The sequence below is a fragment of the Salvia hispanica genome, chromosome 4 (genome assembly GCF_023119035.1).
Source record: "Salvia hispanica cultivar TCC Black 2014 chromosome 4, UniMelb_Shisp_WGS_1.0, whole genome shotgun sequence".
Classification (NCBI taxonomy): domain Eukaryota; kingdom Viridiplantae; phylum Streptophyta; class Magnoliopsida; order Lamiales; family Lamiaceae; genus Salvia; species Salvia hispanica.
Window position 1 is genome coordinate 26,373,985 of NC_062968.1, and position 22,086 is coordinate 26,396,070.

A 22,086-nucleotide genomic window follows, 5' to 3' on the forward strand; every position below is an offset into this window, starting at 1 on the left:
GGTTTTTGATTTTGTTGAGCTAGAAATTTCCAGCCCTAACCCTATAAATTTGACAGGCTATTCGGACCAGCTCACGAGTTACGGACTATATTGACGTCCCTAGTTACACTACTTGCTTCAAATGACATTTTCCTATCTTTTGAACATGAATAGCAGAGGACGGGCCTGTGATTGATAAAGGCCCAATAGCTAGGCCAATAATAATCTAAACAGGCCCGCCCACCCAATCACATAGCCCAATGACCAGTACACCCAATCACATATAAGCAATCTATTTATATGAATTTAAGTATGCATTATAAATCAGATTAAATAAAAAGAAATTAATTTGGCAAGCCAATTTGTAAAATCCTTAGTACGATGCCACATGCAAGTCGAACAAAGCTAACAAGTGTATAACTCCACCGCCAAAATCCCCTTAAAAACACCACCAAATTAAGCCTTTAATTTAAACAATATTAATAAAGTGAGAATGAATAAGAAGGAAGAGGAGGAGAAGCCCATCAAATACGGCGACGTTTTCAACGTCTCCGGCGAGCTAGCCGCCAAACCCATAGCGCCGCAAGACGCCGCCACGGTGGAGGCGGCGGAGAAGAGCGTACTCGGGTGGATCCCCAAGAGCGGGATGGCCGCCGTCATGAAATCCGCGGCGGACCACAACGAGCACCACGGCCTAGTCCGCCACGACGACATCACCGACGCCGTTAAGGACAGCGGAACCGAAATCGCAGAGACCACCGTCGTCGGCCACCGCCTCATATCCGAATCCATCGGCGGACAAGTAATTAACGTCCAAGAAAAGGGTCATCTTCCTTGGAACGGAGGGAGTACTTTTTTTCTGAGACTCATTATTCACTTACAATACTTCGATCATTTTTTCTTTTAGTTTTCTCTTACTTATCAATTGTGTATTAAAATATATATCGTTTCACCACCACACAATAGCTCAGTGGTATTCCACGCGTTTGTAAGGTCGATTGACGAGAGTATGAATCTCAACCCGACCAAAAAAGAAATACATATCGTTTCAAAAGTTTTTATTTTTAACGAACGAAGATATTATTGTTTTTTTTTTTTTTTTTTTATGTTCTTGACGTTAATGTATCTTTTTTTATATATATAATTCCATCTCAATTTAATTAAATTAAAATAAAATTAATTACATGTATAAACTATCTTAATATTAATAATATAATTAAAATTAATTGTGGAGGTGATGAATTGAAGATAGGTTAAAGAATCCGATAGGTTTGGCTGGCCGAACTCGAGGAGTTGGTACGATTCAAATAATTTTAATTATTTGAATTTCAAACTCAAAATTTTAAAAATAAATTTTAATCAATGTTTTCTTTTTTGCCTAAACTGACTCCCCTCTTTTTGTAATGGTGGTTTCCAAATTTGGCCGACACTTGACAAGAAAGGGATAGAGATAAAACTAAAAGATAAGATTAAAATCAATGCAATTAATCGATTAAAATTGAAAAAGGATGAATGCTTTTTTTGTCCACTTTCCTAAAGTTACAAAACCATCCACCATTGGCATATAAAATAATTCTATATATTAAATTAAAAAAAAAATCCCCGCCTCGGAAAAGTTTGATAAACATTTAAAATAGTCGATTTATATTGTAGAATCCAGGAGTTGAACGAACCTAAAAATGAAAATTAAGTGCGTTTTCTCTAAAAGGGTTGAAAGTTGTGGGCATAAATTATGGTTGATCCTAAATTTTTTAAAAGAAACAAGACAAGACAACAGAAGTGAAATAAAAATCGAATCTCTCACTCCAATCAACAACACAAACACATAGATCAAACATCCAATTCTCCAAAAACCACAAGAACAAAAAACATACACAAATTTAATCAAGATATGACCCTTGCTATAACAACCAAGAATTTAGGGCTCTCTAATCGGCTACTCACGGGTACTTGATCTGAGAGTTTTGGATACCTGATCACGAAAACCCAAGCCTGAACCTGATAATTCGAACACAGTCTACTTAAACCTGAACCCGGATATTTTCGTGTCAGATCGAGCTATCCCGAAAATTTCGAGCACCACCCAAACAGATTAATCCAAACAAAATCTACCTAATGACCCGAAGCCCAAACATTTAGAACTAGGAATTGGCACGTCAAATTACTTCTTTTCATTTTCTTTTTCTTCGATCTATTGTTGATTTGGGTGAGAATTGAGTTCATTTATTTGGGATTGTGGTCATCTTAAGTCTAAACAAATAAATATACTCGAATCACTTTATAAATATATGAGCAACTACCAAATACTAGTACTAGTTTTCTGACATTGAAATTCAACAAAAATCGGTATTACTATTAATAAGAAAAAGCAAAGATTGAATATATAAACGAATAATGATTTCCTAAGCACCATTAGCAATTCATATATGCCAATATAAATTAGGCCTAACAATTAGTGGCCAAATGAAGGCATGGAAAATGAGACCCTTCCAGAAAGTGCTCTTGTTGCCTCGTTATTCTGATGATTCACCTCACCCAATAATGTCCACCACCTCTCTTTTCTCAATTATTCAATTCTCTCTAATGAAACTCCCCAAACAACTAGTAATGTAGCTTCTCCAACTCTTGCACAAATCACTCCAAAATCAAGAAGCGTCCCTCCTTACGCGATCCTCTGCGGCGTAGTTTATGTTATTGTTATTGCCCCTCCCGTAGTTACTAAATCCGTCCCTCCTTACGCGATCCTCCATGGTGTAGTTTTTGTTATGGCAGTGTTGCGGTTCGCCGAATCGGGGAAACAGAGGAGGTTGGCCTTTGAGCAGAACTCGGGGAGATGCAACGAAAGCGGGCTCTGATCGGCGACCTTAAAAAGTGATCTAAAGTGAGCGCATTGTTGTTTTAGTCATACAAAGGAGAGTGAGAATGTTGGTGGTGGCTTGATTCCGGTTGGAGGCAACACCTTTTTATAGAGATATTCATCTCTTCTATAAAAAGGTGTTGCCTCCAACCGGAATCAAGCCACCAACAACATTCTCACTCTCCTTTATATGACTAAAACAACAATGCGATCACATTTTAAGTTTGCCGATGAGAGCTCGCTTTCGTCGCATCTCCCCGAGTTCTGCTCAAAGGCCAACTTCCTCTGTTTTCTCGATTTGGCGCACCGCAGCACTGCCAATAACAAAAACTGCGCCACGGATGATCGCGTAAGGAGGGACGGTTTTAGAAACTTAGGAAAGGCAATAACAATAACAAAAAACAACGCGCGAAGAAGATAATAACAACATCAGCGGCGTCGTCGATGTCGTGTGAGAGATTGGCACACATGTAAAAGAATTTTAAGAAGAATGAGATATATATAGAGGTGATTGAGAATTGAGAAGTCACTTTAGTTGAAACATGCGCAAGGAGTGGGAGGTGTATTTCATTTCGACTAATTTCGGTCATTTCAGAAAAGGGTTTCACACTTTAGGTGTAGCTTTATGTTAGGTAGGGGAGCTATATAATGTGTCAAACTATTTGTTTATTATTTTCCATATGTTTATATACCAAAAAGTAGTTTTATTTATTGAGAGTTGATATATATATATATATATAGGGTTTTAATCTATCAAAAGAAAGCCTTAAGTACCAAAATACAGCCCAAAAAACGGTCGTCAGATCTGTAAATGAATGACCACGATCTGTTTTATATCTTGTAAAATTTGTGTCATAGTAAGATCAATTTGCGTCATGTGAAGGGTATTTTTGACAAATCAAATTGGTGGAACCGTCATTGCCGTTTCATATGGGCGGATTTAATGGGATAACTAACTACATACTCTACAACTTCGTTACCTATGCCATTTATTAAGTGAGAGAGAATAAAATTTTAGTCATTTATTCCCCAAATCAAGCAGAATTTGATCCAATCTCCCCAAATCCACCACTCCAGCAAAACACAAATCGGCGTCCAAAAATCCTATCTAGTCTACCTCGCTACTCAAATCAACAACAATCCTCTCGCCGACAATGGTGAACATTCGTTTAGCTGGAACATCGAAGTATGAAGGAAAATGTTAATTAGTGTTTCTAATTCGTTTGACTTCCAGAATGTGCAATTGAAACTAACGTAAATTTATCTTGTTTTGGTATGTTGTTAACTAGTATATAAAAGGGTTGTTGTGAAGAAGAAGCTACCGCACCAACCACAATAAAAAAAAGTATTTTGTTTAAAATATCTGTTCATTTTATTCGAGATTATAGTCTAATTTTCGTTTGACACACCTTTCCTATTGATGTTTGCCTTCCAAAATAGCAGATCCAACAATTGAGAGGAGTTCGAATGAAACGGGAGAGGGCATGACAGTCGACAAGGTTAAACAAGCTCTTTCATTTTGGATCATCCAATATTAACATGACGGAAAACTACACTTACAATGACCTAGACATGCCCTATGTATGATTTTGTATTAATGTCAAATTTTGTGTACATCAAATCCTACTTTGAAATTGCGCAAACAATGTTTTGGGTGTAGTGCAAATATTGAATAGTACATCAATCGTTTGACTAAAAATCAAATCGTTAAGGGTATTGCAATCCCCTTGATTTGTATGGTCGAAATACCAAACCATGACATAATGTTTACACTGTGTCATACTAAGTGTATATTTGGGTCATTTCAATATATTGTTATCTACATATGGACTTAAATTGAATTCCGTACAACGGAATACATCCAGGTTTTAGATACGTCATACTGAATGGAACATTGAGTCATTTTAACAATAACAACAAAATAACTATAGCATTTCATCTTATGGGTAATTTGTGTCATAATAATCCAATTTTTGAGTCATTATATAATACTACGGAGTACCCGAATGCATCATACAAATCTGATCGAAATGTTCGTATCAAACAAATTGAAGTAAATGTTCATATCAAACAACCTGACAATGCAAGAAAAATGGCGTCCAAAATGAAAATTAAACTGATGTTAGTTCAAAAAGAGAATACATAGTGTCAAACTTCAGAATTTCTTCTAGACCGTCGTTGCTCTTTCTCTTTGAATTTGTTGCAATTCCTTGAATCGTGGTGACGCCACTCCTGGCATTTCTTGCATTGACGCAAACGCTTGCTCTTAAGCTTCAAAGCCTTCTCCACTCCTAAATTACAACGCTCCTAAAAACTGACGATGAAGTAAATACAAAATATTCCACCTATTGGATTTAGTATGATCATAGATCATAACAAAGGCACAACGAAGCATAATAGAAAAGATGACATAATAAACTCATACAAAATAAGTGATAATGATAATAGGTAATACTAAATGCAAATATATGTCATACAAAAACATGTCATTATAACACCATAAATAAGTCATAATTACAACATCCCTAAAACTGTCGATGAAGAAAGACAAAATATTCCAACAACAATTCATTATACTGAAAAATTGATGATTGATAACGAATTATACAAATGCTATAAATTATGACTACAGTTGACAAACCACGTAGATCATACTTAGGCATAACTGAAGCATATCATACAACACGTCATACAAAAGATAAAAATGAGTGATACAAGATAAATGACACAAACCCAAAAAATAACAATACAAATGGGTCATACAAAAGGAGTAATTGTAGCATGCCAAACTAATAAAAGTACCACCAATTCTGTGATTTTATAAACATACAGTTTCCATAAAACGAAATGAAAACATGATGGCAAATGACAAAGAACATTGGTGTGACTAAATTCACAACCAATCTGATCAGATGGATCGAAGACTGAAGAAAAAAATAATTATCAACAAAACCTGTATTCTCTACAACGTCATCGAAGGATGGTTGATTGTCTCCAAACGAATTAGGGCATATTACGGTTTCCATGTATGGAGATAGGCTGCATAAAATCTACGGAAAAAAAGACGACAATTGTAAGTTATGAAATCGTCATACATAATCCATCAAAATTAAGAAATTGAATTATAGATTTCAAAATTACAACCGACTAACGAAATTAATTAGGAGATGAGATAATTTTAAAAACAGAAATTACCGGTGACAGATACGGCGATGGATGAAGAAGATGGAAAAAACCACAAAAGTTGAAGATGATGAATGTTAACTACAAAATCACGCAATGATTTGTTAATAGAAAGAGAAACGTGCATGATTATAGGAATTGCAACAACAAACGGATGAACATGATTGACATTATTAACCTTTCAGGATTTTAAATGAATAATATAAAATTAATTGAGAAATTATAGGAGCCATCAGATCTTCTAATCTCAAGATTAAAATGTCTAATCCTATGGTCTAAAATCGGCCTGTATTTCTTGATTTAATGGGATTCTTGTTTTGATCAAAATCCTATATATATATATATATATATATATATTTGAAAGTTTTATGATATTTGATAATTGATATAGATTTATTATGTTTGTTTTTAAAAACCGAAAACCAAAAAAACATACAAAAAAAAGGAGTACCTCAATATCTCGGGATGGGATGAGTTAATTCTATTAAGAAAAATCAAAAGAAAAGTGTAAAGGAGGGAAAAAAGCATTTTTATTGCCGAAATCTATCTAAAAGGTTTTAAGTGAAAAGGGGGATGTATTTTGTTAATGCAAAAAGGGGGGGAAATGAGAAAGAGTTGAATCATGGATGTTGAAGATGTTATTTTAAAGGACCCGGGGGAAGAGCTTCAAGGGATTTTTTTGGTCTTACTAGAATCAAAAAATTGTTTGAGAAATCAACATGTGGAATGGTAAAACTGGTTTGGGGGGAATAATTGATGATCGGAAAAACGGGGGAAAGTTCAATTGGGTTAAATAAAATATGGGGCTCAAATTTGAAAAAAAAATTGGGAGGGAAAAAGTGCCCATCTTTGTGTTTCTGTTTTATTTAGACAAGTTACACAAGAAAAACGCCCTTTTTTTCCTCGGACATTTCCATTAATTTTGAAAAGGGAAAAGTGACCATCTTGTTGGAAAGAAGATAGAGAAATCGGCGGATTTTTTGGTTTAGGAAATATAAAGAAAAGATAAAACCGTAAGGGGTTTACGACAAGGTTTAAGAACTTCAATGTAAAAAAGGGGGAAAATTGGGGGATGCCTTAAAAGGAGAAATTTTTTTTTAGATAGAAAAATGGGGTTTAAAAAAAAGCCCGGATTTCAACCAAAAAAAATTGTTTTGGTAATAAGATCAAAAAATAAAATATCATGTTAGAATATGAACAAGTATTCTATGGTTAAATTGTATTTTTCCCTTAGTCTTAACTTTTCCCCGTTTGTCGGAATAACCATTATATTTAGATTTTATAAAAAAAACATCTTTGACATCTTTGGGAAATATAAAGCCATTTAAAAGATACAAAACCCGTTAAAAAATTATGACTTTGATATTCGCCCGTATGTTTTTTATCTAAAAAGACATATTCTCTACATTGTGTTGAAATCCCTTTGGGTACTTGTATTTTTAATTTAGTTATTTATATTTTTTCGAAAAGATAGGTTAAAGCATATTTATAGAGAAAAAATTGCTAGATCTTTGGGGAAAATAAAAAACAATCTTCTTAATTTTCTAATTTAAAAAGGGAAACAACCCAAACAAAAAGGGAATGGGTTTTCATTTGAGAGGCACATGGAGACCTATTTTGGGGAAAAAAGGGCGGGGTGTTTGGGATATGGGTTTTTTTCCGCGTAGTCCGAAGATTACCCAAATACTCAAAGATATTTCCACGATGATTGATCAATTTACAAAAACCCAGGGGGAATCCCCAATTTCAACTAGCTCATGATTGGATGGAAGAAAACAGGACAAATTGTATAAGCTAAACAACAAATACAAGAAGTTTTTTAAAGGTTGAAAAGGGAACAAAAAATTTAATTTTTGGTGTTCCCCAAAAATTTTTGGTTTGGGTTTTAAAATGATTATTATGCATTAAAATTTTGAAATTTTCAGTTATAACAAATGTTAATAAGTTCAACAAATTGTATTGAAATTAAAAAACTTGATTGAAATATCGAACCTATAAAAAATGTAAAACTTTTTAAAAAAATTTAACAACTTGGGAAAAAAATATTAACAAAATTAAAATTGAATAATTATATTAATTGACATGATAATAATGATTTAAATTACTTACAATTGTTGTCAACATGTTTTTATGTATTGTTCACATGGTTTTCGTGTAGGTGACATGGCTTGAAATATAGTTGAATGGTGGTATGTGGTTGACCAAAGTACCATAGTTGAATAATTATATTAGTTGTTGAGATGGGGGATATATAGTTTAAACCATAAAACGTAGTTGGCATATTTGGAAAGGGTTTAAAGATTGGGGCCCCCCCCGTTGAAAAATTTTAATTTTATTAGTTGTTTAATGGCGATATATATTGACCCCGAATGTACCTTTTTTTAAATGTGGTTTGCCGATTACGATGCACCATAGTTGACATAATTATATTAGTTGTTGACATGGCCGTATATATAGTTGACCCGATATATACCGTAGTTCGATATGGATGTATAGGGTTTACCGCGAAGGCCATAATTGACATAATTATATTAGTTGTTGACATGGCCTATTAAATGATTTTTAATTTTCAATTTCACCTTAAAAACATGATGGAGCCAAAGCAAAAAAAGGAGTCCCAAATTGTACTAAAAAAAAACCTTTTTAATCTTAAAAATTTTTTAAAGGGGTAAACTCGAAAAAAAAAACTTTAAAAAATTTAAAAAAGGAATCATAAAATGGAAAATGGTAAAATCGATATCAACAACTAACAAGAAAATGTCAATAATTTGTAGTCTATGTCAACAACTAAAAAAAAAATCATATCTCCTTTCCCCGTAGCCTTTTTAAAATTAAGGGCGTAATTTTAACACTTTCCACCAAAATGAGGTTTATTTGCTTTTTCAATTCATTTTTTTCTTGATTTTAAACCCCGTTTTCCCCTTTTCTTTGCACCCCCCTTTTAATTTTAACCACATCCGGGGCATGTTGGGGGATTTCTTGTTTACAATTTCCCATATATGTTAAAAGATTGAATCATTTTTTCAATGGGCAAGGGTCTAAGGTCCCTTTTAAAAAATTTGAGGACCAATACCCCCAAGCAAATTATCCAAAGCAATCAAATGATCTTTATTTTTAAAAAGGCCTGGAAAAGACCAAAGAACCCCCTACTTTTGTTTGCAATGCAGTTTGTCATTTTTTTTTGTTAGAACTTTTTACCCCTATAAAATTAAAAAGACCATATAAGATGTCAACAACCTATATAAGATTTTCCTTAAATTTTAAAAAACCCATCTAAAAATTTAACCTTAAATATCATAGAAAATAGTTTGAATAACCCCCTGTTTTTGGCGATTTTCATCACCGGGGGACCATGAACTGCCTTTTGTAATTCACTTTTTAAAAACCCGGTTTCCAACTATTTCTCGGGAAAATTGTTGACATCTTTGTTTAAAAGGGTGAAGAAAGGTTTTTATAGATAACCACACCCTTAAAAAAAGGGTTTAACCCCCATTCATATGACTCCTTTTAATCTTTCGGGGAACGTAAAGGAAATTCTTTTTAGCAAGGGAAAATTTGGCCTCCCCCATTCTCCAGGCATTGTTTAAACATCCGACAACTCTTATCCCTCAAAAATAAATTCCCTTTTATCCCTCAAAAATCCTGTTTTTCTTAAAAAAAATGTTGTTCTCATTTAAAGAAAATGGAAAATTCCAAAGAAATTTTGGGTCCCATATGTTTAATGGAACCTTTCCCTTTAAAACCCTTTATGATTTTTACACCAATTTTTCAACAATACTAGTCCATAATATATTTACCGTATGAAACCTTTCTTTGCAAACAACATCAAAAATAATAACACCACCACTAGACCTATTTTAAAACTTTAAAAATCAAAAAAAAACCCCCCAAGGGATACTTTTCATAAAAGGGAAAATTTCCCTTTCCCCAAAGGGGAAAAAATTTTTTTTCCTTCATAAGGCCTCCTCAGGCTTTGCAATTGGGAAAAACAGACCTTTACCAAAAAAATTTACCAAGGAAAATAAATCATGTCAAAGATTTTCCGTCATGTAAAGAGATAAATCAACAACATTTAAAACCCTTTTGTTATTCCAAAAAAATTTTAATCCCTTTTAAAAATTTTAGAAATTGGATAAGAAAATGGGGTTAAAATTCCGAACATTTTAAATTACCAGGGTCAAAAGTCCAAATTAAAAACATCAAAAATTAAAAACCCAAATTAACAGAATATTTTAAAAAGTAAATCATGTCCCAAGAGTTTAAAACACCAACATAACACAACAAAAAAAAATGTTAAAAAGGGAATTTCCTAAAGAAAGGATAACAACAACAGAAATTTACCAAGAACATAAATCATGGCCAATTGGGTTTTCAATCATGTCAACAAAGCTAAAACACCAAAAATAAAACAAAAATTGTTAATGAAAATCAACAAAACCCCCACCTCCCCATCGTAAAACATGTCTGGGTTTTGTCCCCCAAAAAGAAATCAAGGGGGTTTCGGAAAATTTCCCCCTTGGTTATCTCTAAATAGTTTTTTTTGTAAATTCCAGGGAAAATTTTTAAAATTATGTAAAAATATATCAAAAATCTTCAAATTACCAAGATCAAAAAATTTAGTTTTAAATTTGAATACACCAATTAAAACGATGCCCTTAAAAAATTAAAATACAAAAAATCATGTCAACGGGCATAAATCACCAAAAATAAACCCCCAAAATAATGTTAATGAAACAGGAAAAGTCCAAAAAGGCATTTAAAAACAACAAATATTTACCAAGTAAATAAACCCTGGGGCAAAGATTTTCAAATCATGCCTGAGATAAATCAAAACAAAACAACAAAAAATGTTAAATCAATAACTAACCAATTTTTTTATGTCAAGTTAAGGACTCTCATCATGGTTATATCATATGGACTTTTACATTCAAGAAAATCCAACCAAAGATTGATCTACTTAGACTAACGTTTATTTCCTCGGTAAAAAATTAATGAGCTGATTTCTCAAGTAGCTTCAATTAAAGCAGAAAATTACCCCTATAGTTATCTCTAAAGAGATGGTTGCACTCTTGTAAAATTCTTACACAATTGTTATAAGTTATGTAAGCCAAAATATCAGAACATGCTTCAAATTACCAGGATCAAAATGTCCAGTTTAATTAGAATACACCAATTCAAACACATAATGAATATTTAACATAAATCATGTCAACAGAGCATAAATCAACAACATAACACAACAAAATAATGTTAATAAAACAGAAAATCAACAAAGAGCATAGCAACAACACATAATATTTATCAAGCAACATAAGTCATGTCAACAGAGAATAAATCACCAACAAAACACAAAAAAATCATGTTAATGAAAATCAAACCAAACTACCTCCACCATTCGTCGACGTAGACTCGGAATAAGATGAAGAATCCATCAAATAACACTTAGCTGTTGATTACGAACTGAAATCGAACCTAAAGATGAGAAAAAAAAACTAATTAGGAACAAATTCGACTGGGCATCAACAAATAAAGGATAAAAACAGAATCAAAGTCGGTAAAATCGACGAAAAATGTCAAAATCAACAAAGAAATCCGTCGAACAGGTCGTCTGTTTTTCGAAAATTGAATCGGAAATCAGGCATCGTTGAAATCGTTGAAACCGTCTGGGTCTAATTTTGCAAATCAATTGAATCATAAATCGTTAAAATAGATTTAATGAGAGATATGATTCAATCGTTGAAATCTCAGCAGAATTGCCGATCAAAGATGAAAGATGAAGAAGAACCCTAAATTATAACGCGAAAAGACAGTTTTACCCTTTCATATTAAATTAATCTAATAATATTTATTGTGTGGCAAAATCTGGACCACTCATTTAATAAAAATGAGTGGCTGATATTGCATCTCATTTCTCAATTAGCCTAAATAATCTCAATTGATCATGATCCTATATATATATATATATATATAGGGATGTACTAATATGCTAACTAATTTTAAAGTGCTAACGTACATCCAATCACGTGCTGCCACGTGGCACGAAAAATGTAATATTATATATAGAAAAATGCAATATGAATTTCGACAGATTGCATTTTTGTTATATGAAGATTGCATTTTTTATTGTTGAGTTTTGCATTTTTGATATTGACTGTTTAATTTGCATTTTATATCTATACGGATTGCATTTATATATGTGAAAATGCAAAACTTAACAATAAAAAATGCAATTTATGTGAAATGCAAAACTTAACAATAAAAAATGCAATTTTCCTATAACTAAAATGCAATCTGCGAAAATGCATGAACAACTTCACAAATGTGTATTGCATTTTTATATATACAATATTGCATTTTTCGTGCCACATGGCAGCACGTGGTTGGATGTACGTTAGCACTCTAATTAAGGATGCGCCCTAGTGCTCCCCTATATATATATATATATATATATATATATATATATATATATATATATATATCTAGGTTTGTGTTAAAAGGACAACACCTCTTAAAGTGACATCGTGACACCACATATTCAACAATATTATAAACGCTACACAACAATCTATAGATTGTTGTATAGCGTGTTGGATATTGTTGGCCGAGAAAAAATTGTTGTATAAAAAGTTGTATATTGCTGACCGAGATTTTTATACTTGAGCATTTTTTTTATTGCTACATGACAGCTTATTATTCGTCCACGTGTACAAATGATTGGCTAAGAATGATGGTATTGTGTTGTTTTAAGAAGTGTTGTCATTTTAACGCACCCCTATATATCTATATATATAAACAATATTTCGGTCCAACCAATGGTTCGACCAATGAACCGGTTGAATCAGTGAACCAGTAATGACGCGGGTTCGCTTGCTGATCCGGTTTTTAAAACATTGATAATAGGGGACCAGTAACATGATTTTCAAGATGCAGATGTTGGTAGATTAATTACAATTCCAATTTAAAAAAATAGTAAATTTCTAATTATATTTTATTTCTTGCAATACGAAAATTGCATAGTTATAGTGATTTAATAACTTAGAGAATACTAAGTAGATATGGATTAATTCATGAAAGGTGTTGTTAGTAAAATAGACACATTTCAGAATAATATTTATAGTCTTCAGAGTAATTATAATGTGACAAATCAAAATTTCCAAACAAGAAAATAAAGTTTGTTTGCTTTTTTTATGGGCCACCAAAATTAAATAAAAAAAAGACAAGGTGAATGTATACTAGTGTCTATATTAATTCAAGGATGGAGTTATTTTCATTTTAGGCATGTTTTTAATAACTTTTTTTAAAAATAATTTACAAAAAATTGTTGGCTTATCATAGTATTTTTCAAAAACTGAATTATAAATCATGAAGTTAGTGATTCCCTAATCATTATTGCCAGTGGCGGAACCAGAAATTGAAATGAGCCGGGCTAATTTATTTTAAATAATAGTACTAGTATTATTTAATAAAATATTTATTTTTATATACTCCGTAGAATATGTTTATACTCCATTTGTCCCTAAAAATAGAAATTCGTTCATTTTTGGTTCGTTCCCAAAAAGTAGAAACCCTTAACTTTAGGAAATTTCTCTCTCTATAGAGATGAGACTCATTTTCCACCAACACATTTTTCTTTCTATCTCTCACGTATTTTATCAATTTAACATTAAAACTTGTCCGTTTCAAAAGATATTATTTTTAGGGGACGGATGGAATAATATTAATGAGAAAACCGGATAACAACTATACTATACTCCAATAAACAAAAATTCAATAATTCTTCATTCTCAAGTTCATAAATCATAAATTAAAAACTAAGTTCCTAACTATTCAATTCTAAAATAATAAATTAAATTATAATTCACATATCACCATCATAATGAATAAGTACTCCAATATTATTTTAGATTGAATAAATAAATAAACAAATCACCAGTATAATTAATAAATAATTTTAGATCGAATAAATAAAACCCCTCTAATAAATAATTTTAGATTGAATAAATAAAGCCCCCTTAAATAATTGATCATAAAGTTAATTAAAAAATAAGCAAATGTGTAAGTTTATTTTAATAAAATTTGAGTTTGTAATATGATACTATATGAACTTATTATAAACGAATTGGTCAAATAGATCCAGTAGCCTCAATATAGCCTCTGTAATAGACTTTCTTCACACTTCCCCAAAATCTCAGGCCCCCTTCTTCTTCATCTTTATATTTCCGTCGACAAACTCACAATACTTGAGAGGGTGTCCATGCCTGAGCTGGTTCTGCCAGTGATTGTTGCCATCTCCCCCTCGGCCCGATGTTCCTTGAATACTGATTTCTCCACATCTAGGTCTCGCTGCCATCTCCTCATCAGCACTCACACCGACGTCCAATCGACTCTTTCTTGCTAGTTCTCTGTTGGCTCGTCCGCAGCTTTGACAATAATTTGTTTTTTTATGGTGTTTTAGATTAAAGGCATTGTGTAAGTCGTCCATGTCATCTCATTAAAACACATTTCTCATAATTAATCTAAATCATAAAAATTTCGCACGCCAACTTGGCATCACATTTGCCATGATATAATTGAGAAATTGTTATACTTTATCGAATATCCAACGAATAAGAAGACCACATGCATGAACTATGTAGAAAACAAATTATTCATATTGAACTATAATTGCGGTGCAACTTGTAAGTAGATAACAACACAATTGCAATTTATTAAAAATCACATGCTCTTCACAAACATGAAAACACAAAATCTTCAATTCTTACAACGACTTATATCCCAAGTCACATGATACTTTATCCAAGAAAAAAAATACAATTGATTCTTAATAATTTCAGAAAGCAGGAAAGCAAGAGAAGTGGGGTTGTGGGGGTAAGAAATTGAAGATTCCCTGATTAATTATGTGATAAACCCCCCCCGACTTGGAGACCTAATTTTTCCTTCTAGTCGCTATAAACATCATGCTCCACTCCCTTTGATCTGCAAATTTTTTTAAGAAGAAGACGTGAAATGATGTTCTTTTAGATTTAAAAAAAACTTTCATTTTGTAGAATTTACCAAATTACCTATTAAACATTTCTCTTTTATTCGTCCGTTCACTTCAGACAACAAACCATTTTTATCGAATGGATCCTCTTATCCCAAAGTTATGTATAAGGCTTGCCACTGATGAACTAATGCAGACGCTAAAAAATGTTACGATTAACAATGATACATAACTTAGGATTCGCCTCACCAATATATGAAAAATCATTAATGCGCCTTTTCAAAAAATGTAGAAATGCTACGGTCTTTAAATATCTTGGCTCTATATATATTGGTGGTGTTATCAATCATATTAAAGTTTTTTTTAATGAAAGAGTTATAAACATTGTAACTTGATTGAACAAGTAAAATATGATAGATTTTTGGCCTTTGTACTTGTAAAGATGAGCACACAAGCTTTTGTATTCATTAAAAGGATATGTGGCCACTTTTTCTTCATTACCATTTAATTAATCTCTCTAGCTTACCTTATGTAACAAATATATACATACAGGAAAAATAAATTTACATATGATTTTTATTTTTAAGTTTTTTTGGCGTTTTAATATGCCATGATTTTTCACTTAATTTGTTTTTTTTTTTTTTTTTTGATAGGTCTGCCTACTAGCAAGATATACAATGTTGGATGCGAGAACCGATTCAGTGATGCTTCCTTTGGTAGCTAGAGCCTAGAAATAAATACAGAGAAAATGAAATGCCAGCAAGATTGGGCCCCACTTGATTTCTACTCCCTCTGTCCCATTAGAAATGAAACGTTTTCCTTTTTAGGTTGTCCCAATAAAAATGAAACGTTTCCTAAAATGGAAACAACACTCTCTCTACTTTTTCTTCTCTCTTACTTTATTCTCTCTTTATTAACTCACAAAACACTATTGCATAAAATCTTGTGCCGGAAATCAAATGTTGCATATTTATTGGGACGGAGGGAGTATCTGAATTTCTTTTTTTAATTAAATATTTTGGGATTCATTTTTCTTTGGGATTGTGTGTAATTTTAAATTGAAATATTGATCTCAAATAGTATGTTTAATAATTGGGCGTTGTAGTCAAATTTTAGGCAATCCCGATGTGAATTTGAATTACTATTTGTTTTTCTTTTTCGTCCTATAAGTCCCATAATAGATGTCACACTTTCTTTTTTAATTTATTCTATAAAAGTTCCTTTTTAATTTATTCCATAAAAGATGTTACATTTCTTTTTTTGAAAAAAATCTCTCTCACATTAGTATAAATATATTATTTTTCTCTCTTCGCTCAACACACAAACAATATCTCCTAAAATTTCGTGTCATTTTCCAAGTGTGTCATTTATTATGGGACGAATGGAGTACAATTTTACGAGTTATCTTATGGATTTGAAATTTTTAATTAAAATTGTAAGAAAATTACAACAAAAACTTTACTAAATCAACTACTAGTGATTCAAGCTTATATATAAACAAATAAGTACTGAGAAGATTTTGCCATTAATATATTTTATAAAGCTAATAACGAATACAACAATCATAAGGCTGATTCATGTTATTTTCTTCTAGTGATCATATATATAGGCAAACGAGGGCAAACGAGGGGGATTTGAAAGCTTTCACCATTATTAACCTAATACTAACGAATATGGCAATCGTAAGATTAACGAACTAAGACGACAATAAATTAAAATCCAGCACATATAGAATAATACTCCCTCCGTCCCATTAAATATGCAACATTTGGGAATCGACACAGGTTTTTATGTAGTGTTGTTTTGTGAGTTAATGAAAAGAGACTAAAGTAAGAGAGATGAAAATGTAGAGGTAGAGATGTTTCATTTTAGGAAACGTTTCATTTTTAATGAGGCAAACTAAAAAGAAAAACGTTTCATTTCCAATGGAACAAATGGAGTATTTGATAATAAAAAATAATTTATAGTATAAAATAATGAATCAAACTTGGGATTTTGGTAGCTTGAATTATTTAGAAAGTCGCATCATGTACGTAACAATGAAGATTAAAAATCAATATTTGCAATGGGAAATAATTGACAATTTTCGACCGTATTATCCCAAAATACAACATGAATACACCCAAAATACAACATGAAAACATGAAAACGCACAAAATTAATAGATTAGTAGTATAAAATTTTAATATATTTGTATCCTTCTAGGATAGTGTTAGTGATCTTATTAGGTTTACATGACAAGCACATAATAATTTCACTTGAATTGAGTATAGCAAACCCGCTAATAATTAAAAATAGAATAAATATAATAATTATATTTATTTTATTAATTTATTAGAGTTAGGGTTACGTTTTTATTTTCTCATTTCCGTGCAAATGCCTTGATTCCGTACCTTGGCGGCCAAGGCCACCAACACCTTGCCACCGTGTCATATTATCTGCGTTCCTTGCCTTAACAGTTCCACCAGCACCACGCCACTAAGTCATATTTACTAGCAATATGTACGAGTTATTTTTGTATCTTTATCGTGTATTTGTTGTGTCTCATCGAGTTTAAGTTAATATTACGTGTCGGTGTCAAACATAAATAGAATCGTGCAGCTAAGAGAATTTGATGTGATCTCGAGTACGCGTCAACGAGAACATGCGAACAATAGAGGAAAGTGTCGAGTAGGGTGTTTTAGAATGTATTGTGCTCGCTCGAGGACGAATCAAAGCCCAAAGGATCGAGAAAAGAGGAAGAAGATGGCTGAAAATCTGCAAAACAATTTTCAGGCATTTCATCGAACACATGGAGGACAGTTTGGTTTTGACAGCCCAAATGCTTCGTATGGGCTCGGTTATGCAACGAAGGCTTATGGGGCCAAGCATGGGCCTCCAACAAGCGTACACCTGGGCTGGGGTCGCGTGAAACAAAGGTGAAGAGAGAGAATCCGAGATTGAGATGAAGGCTTGAAGATAGAGTTGCTTTGATTTGTTTTTATTTCTTTTAAGTTTAGATTCCTATTTATCTTTTGTGAAAGCTAAATCCCTTAGGGATTATAGCTGGATTAGGGCGTCTAGTTGGTTAAGATTTAGTTAGTTTCATTATTTTTCAATATCTTTTAGGATTAGGATTAGATTGTTTCGTCACTTTTACACCTATAAATAGGTGGAGTCTTTGCATTGTTTTTCGGAGAGTTTTGAGTAATAAAATTTCGTGTGTTTAGAGTAAATCGATTCTGCATCTTCCTTGATTGAATTCTCATAGCAAAGTGTTCGTTTTCGATCGAGATTATCGACTTATCGTTCAACATACAAATTGATAACTAACAAATTAATGGGTGAATCATGAATCGTGTCATATTCCCTATTATATATACTATAGCCTATCTATAGGAAAAACAAAATAACGAATTTATTAATTAACTATAGTCCATAGCCCCAATTTGAAGCGATTATTTTCTTGGATAAATTATCGGCTATTTAAGTCATACTTTGGTTCATTTTTATCAATTCCATAACACCATAACATTTAAATAGTACAGATTTAATCGCAATTTTATTAAAATTCGCAATTTTTCACGGAATTAATTTTTGATGAAATAGGTGGTGACGTGGAAGTTGAAATTTTAATTCATGATGACGATTGTGCATGTGTTACTATTTCTCAATAGCTAGAGATTAATTTGATGTAAATAGTCACGTGTAATTTAAGGGCTATGGATTATAGTGTTAATTAGCAAATTTACATTAATTTCTTATTAATCCTTAGATGAAGTGCTATAATAAGTATGATAAAGGGTATGAATAAAATCACCCTAAATTAATGCGCAAATGATAAAACGTTAGACAATCAATCATAATTTTTAAATAACAAACGGACTTTACCTTTTTAACTATTTTAATTTTCGTCATATCCCTATTAGATTTTGAACAGTTCTATTTTAGATCAATCATTACCAAAATCCCGAATTTAAACGAAATATATTATTGTTGGCGAACCTAAAAATTGGTAGTAAAAATCATAAACTGATGTTAAAACCAAATTCCTGAATTTCTCTTAGACATTACTATAATAAAATTGAATTGAGTAGTACAAAGCCCAAAACTATCATCCCCAATAATATTTTTTCAATAATAAAAAAATAAAATAATACCAAAATTTTATGTTTGATTGAGAAATCTCATGGAACAAATAAGTCAGTATTTCGAAGCCTCCATTTAAAATAATAGTATGAAATTAATGTGGGATTTTGTCCATTTAAATAACTAATCATAAATTAATATGGCAAAATTTTTTTTTAGAGAATTGATCATAAAATCGGTGAAATATTGCGTTTTCCGGTGGCAAATGGAATATTCCGGCGAGACTTACCGGCGATGAGGGCAACGAGGAGGTCGGCGAAGGCTCCGATGATGAATTTGTGGGTCGGTTTGGGGTTGAGGGAGAGGTAGCTGCCGCCGGAGAAAACTCAATTACGCCCGAACCCGAACCCAAATTCGAACACGGATGAATACTTGGCGTAAATGGGTTTTCTCTGGCGGCTGCTACCTGTCACAGCATAAGAATACATTGTGTGATAAAATGGTTGAACCAGTGGAGAAAAGGATAAATATAAGAGAGATTACATTGCATGCGAGGAGCAAGAAGATGATGAGAGGCAGAGCGGGGGCGGAGCTCATTGTCGTTGTCGTTTTAGTGAGTGAGGTGGTCGCCTGATTCCAACCGTTGAAGGCACCACCCTTTTTATAGAGTTACAGAAAGAAGAGAAAGCAATCACTTATCACATAGGTAATTAGGTAATTGTCCCTCTTTCAAAACATGTTAGGTAGCGATGGAGGTAATTAGGTAATTGTCACTCTTCACCTCTTCAACAATCACATGCTTTCAAAACATGTTAGGCAGCGACGGAGGTAATTGGGTAATTGTCACTCTTCACCTGTGGTTGCAATCACATGCTTTCAAAACATGTTAGGTAGCGACGGAGGTAATTAGGTAATTGTCACTTTTCACCTCTTCAACAATCACATGCTTTCAAAACATGTTAGGCAACGACGGATGTAATTAGGTAATTGTCACTCTTCACCCGTGATTGCAATCACATGCTTTCAAAACATGTTAGGCAGCGACGGAAATAATCAGGTAATTCTCGCTCTTTCAAAACATGTTAGGCAGCGACGAAGGTAATTAGGTAATTGTCACCTCTTTCAAAACATTGGTGACAATCAATTACCGTCACGTGTTTCATTTGTGAAAAGTCATTTTAGGTATTGGCACCTTTGAAGCTTAAATTTCACACAAAACAATTTCCACCTCTTGAATTTGGCTAGGTCGAAAATCCTCCTAAATTGCTCAAATTAATCGGTCAAAACACTTCAATTTGTGGAGAATTAGTGATGGGTGTGTGAAATTTGGTGTGAGTGTGGTGTTTTGACAGTGGAAAATCAATTGTGAATTACTAAATTTCACTCGTGCGGTCGTGCCTAAAAGCTTATTTTCTTTTAAAATTAGCATCCAAATGTATTATTGCTATTTCTCTTTTACCATTGTACTTGAAAGTTGAAACCATAAAACCTCATGGACCTATCGATAAACTTTCATCCGTCTAGAATAGATAATAGAGTGGTTACATTTATTGATAGGGTTATAGATTTTGTTACTCAAATTTTAACTCAACGCATTAAAGCTTAGACCAATTATTTTAATGTAAAATGAGTACCAAGGTATATTAATTTAATATTTAAATTACAAATTTATAATATACATTTATTTGTCAATTGCGCCTTATCAGTAACAAGAAAAAATGAGTCTTAGTAAATATATTATCGTTTTCAGAACCATTTCACAAAAAATTGCGTATATATGTTAATATCGTTTTCAGAACCATTTCAGAACCATTCAGTAAGTATTTTCTTTAAATAAATATATTAGATTCAACTTGACTTCATGTTTAATTTTGAGCCTAATCTATTCACCATTTATGGACTTGATTAAAATAGTTAGATTCCTAATTATGGAATCATTAACTAAATCTTTTTTGGTTCAATTTTTGTTTAAAGAGCAAATTTATCATTATTTATGTTAGAATTATGCATAAAAACTTTTGATAAGTTTTAATAATTAATGGAGATCTCTTTAATAATTGAAACGAGACAAAGCTTTTTGAGATTAGAAAAAGAAAAAGTAAAAATAAAGAACACCATGATTGAAAGGTAATTTAATCATGAAAAGAAAGGCACTGTGTTACATGAAATGGAAAAGATATAATGATTGATAAGAAAATGATGACAAAACCAAATTAATGAACACCAAAATAATCTTCTCCAATGTATATATCAAATAATTTGAAATACTACTAACATATGTTCCTCAAACTAGAATATTATTAAAATGAACAAATTGTTTGAAAATTATAAATTTTGATAGAAATTTGATTAATCCCGTATTTTTAAAATTTAATCTTAAAAACTGAACTTTATGAGAATAAAATCGTCAGCAAATTTTAATATCATTTTCTCAACATACTCAGCAAATAACTCAACAACATCATCAATTTGAAATACATGTACATTGAACCATCAATATATTACAAATTAAAAATAAATAAAATTTTTGTATAGAAAATTGATAAAAATGCATTAAGATTCATGATTTTAACGGTTGATTTTTGAATTTTTTTTTTTTTTTGGAAATATACTCCGATTAAAATTTATCATAAAATTGACGAATCGAAAGTGAATGACAATGGAGAACGACATGCATCATGTGGTACATTAAAAATTAGTATCAAAATACAAATATATGACATAGATCAAAGATGTGATGTACAGAAATATTTAAAGATACTTAAATTTCAAGAAACAGTAATTGAAAGGAGAATAAAGACAAGACATGATAAGGATTTAAATGTTCGGTGTGGCGTGGCCTATCATAAATATATTGATTTGAAAGCACTGGCGGAACTACATAGACCCCGACCACCCCTTATACCGCCGTGCTCCAACCGGTCTACGCCCCATAACGAGCCGTCGAGCCCTGTACTCCAACCATCCGCCGCTGCTCTGTAACCTCTGTTCTAATTGCCGAAATCGACAATTGGGG

General features: G+C 32.2%; 1 protein-coding gene and 1 long non-coding RNA gene across 2 annotated transcripts in view; one reads left to right on the plus strand and one right to left on the minus strand.

Annotated features, from left to right (window-relative positions):
• The first annotated feature begins 439 nt into the window (after positions 1 to 439).
• LOC125223634 (late embryogenesis abundant protein D-34-like) overlaps positions 440 to 22,086 on the plus strand; it is a 67,944-nt gene continuing 46,297 nt past the window's right edge. The window contains exon 1 of the mRNA XM_048126872.1: positions 440 to 781. Coding sequence (XP_047982829.1) covers positions 473 to 781 — 309 coding nt within the window. The 5' untranslated portion in view covers positions 440 to 472. The remainder of the gene's footprint in view (positions 782 to 22,086) is intronic.
• On the minus strand, positions 4,859 to 6,147 carry LOC125223635. Its single transcript, XR_007176751.1, has 3 exons — positions 6,032 to 6,147; positions 5,790 to 5,886; positions 4,859 to 5,143 (listed from the first exon to the last, which is right to left on the minus strand). It is a non-coding gene; the product is annotated as an uncharacterized LOC125223635 (long non-coding RNA).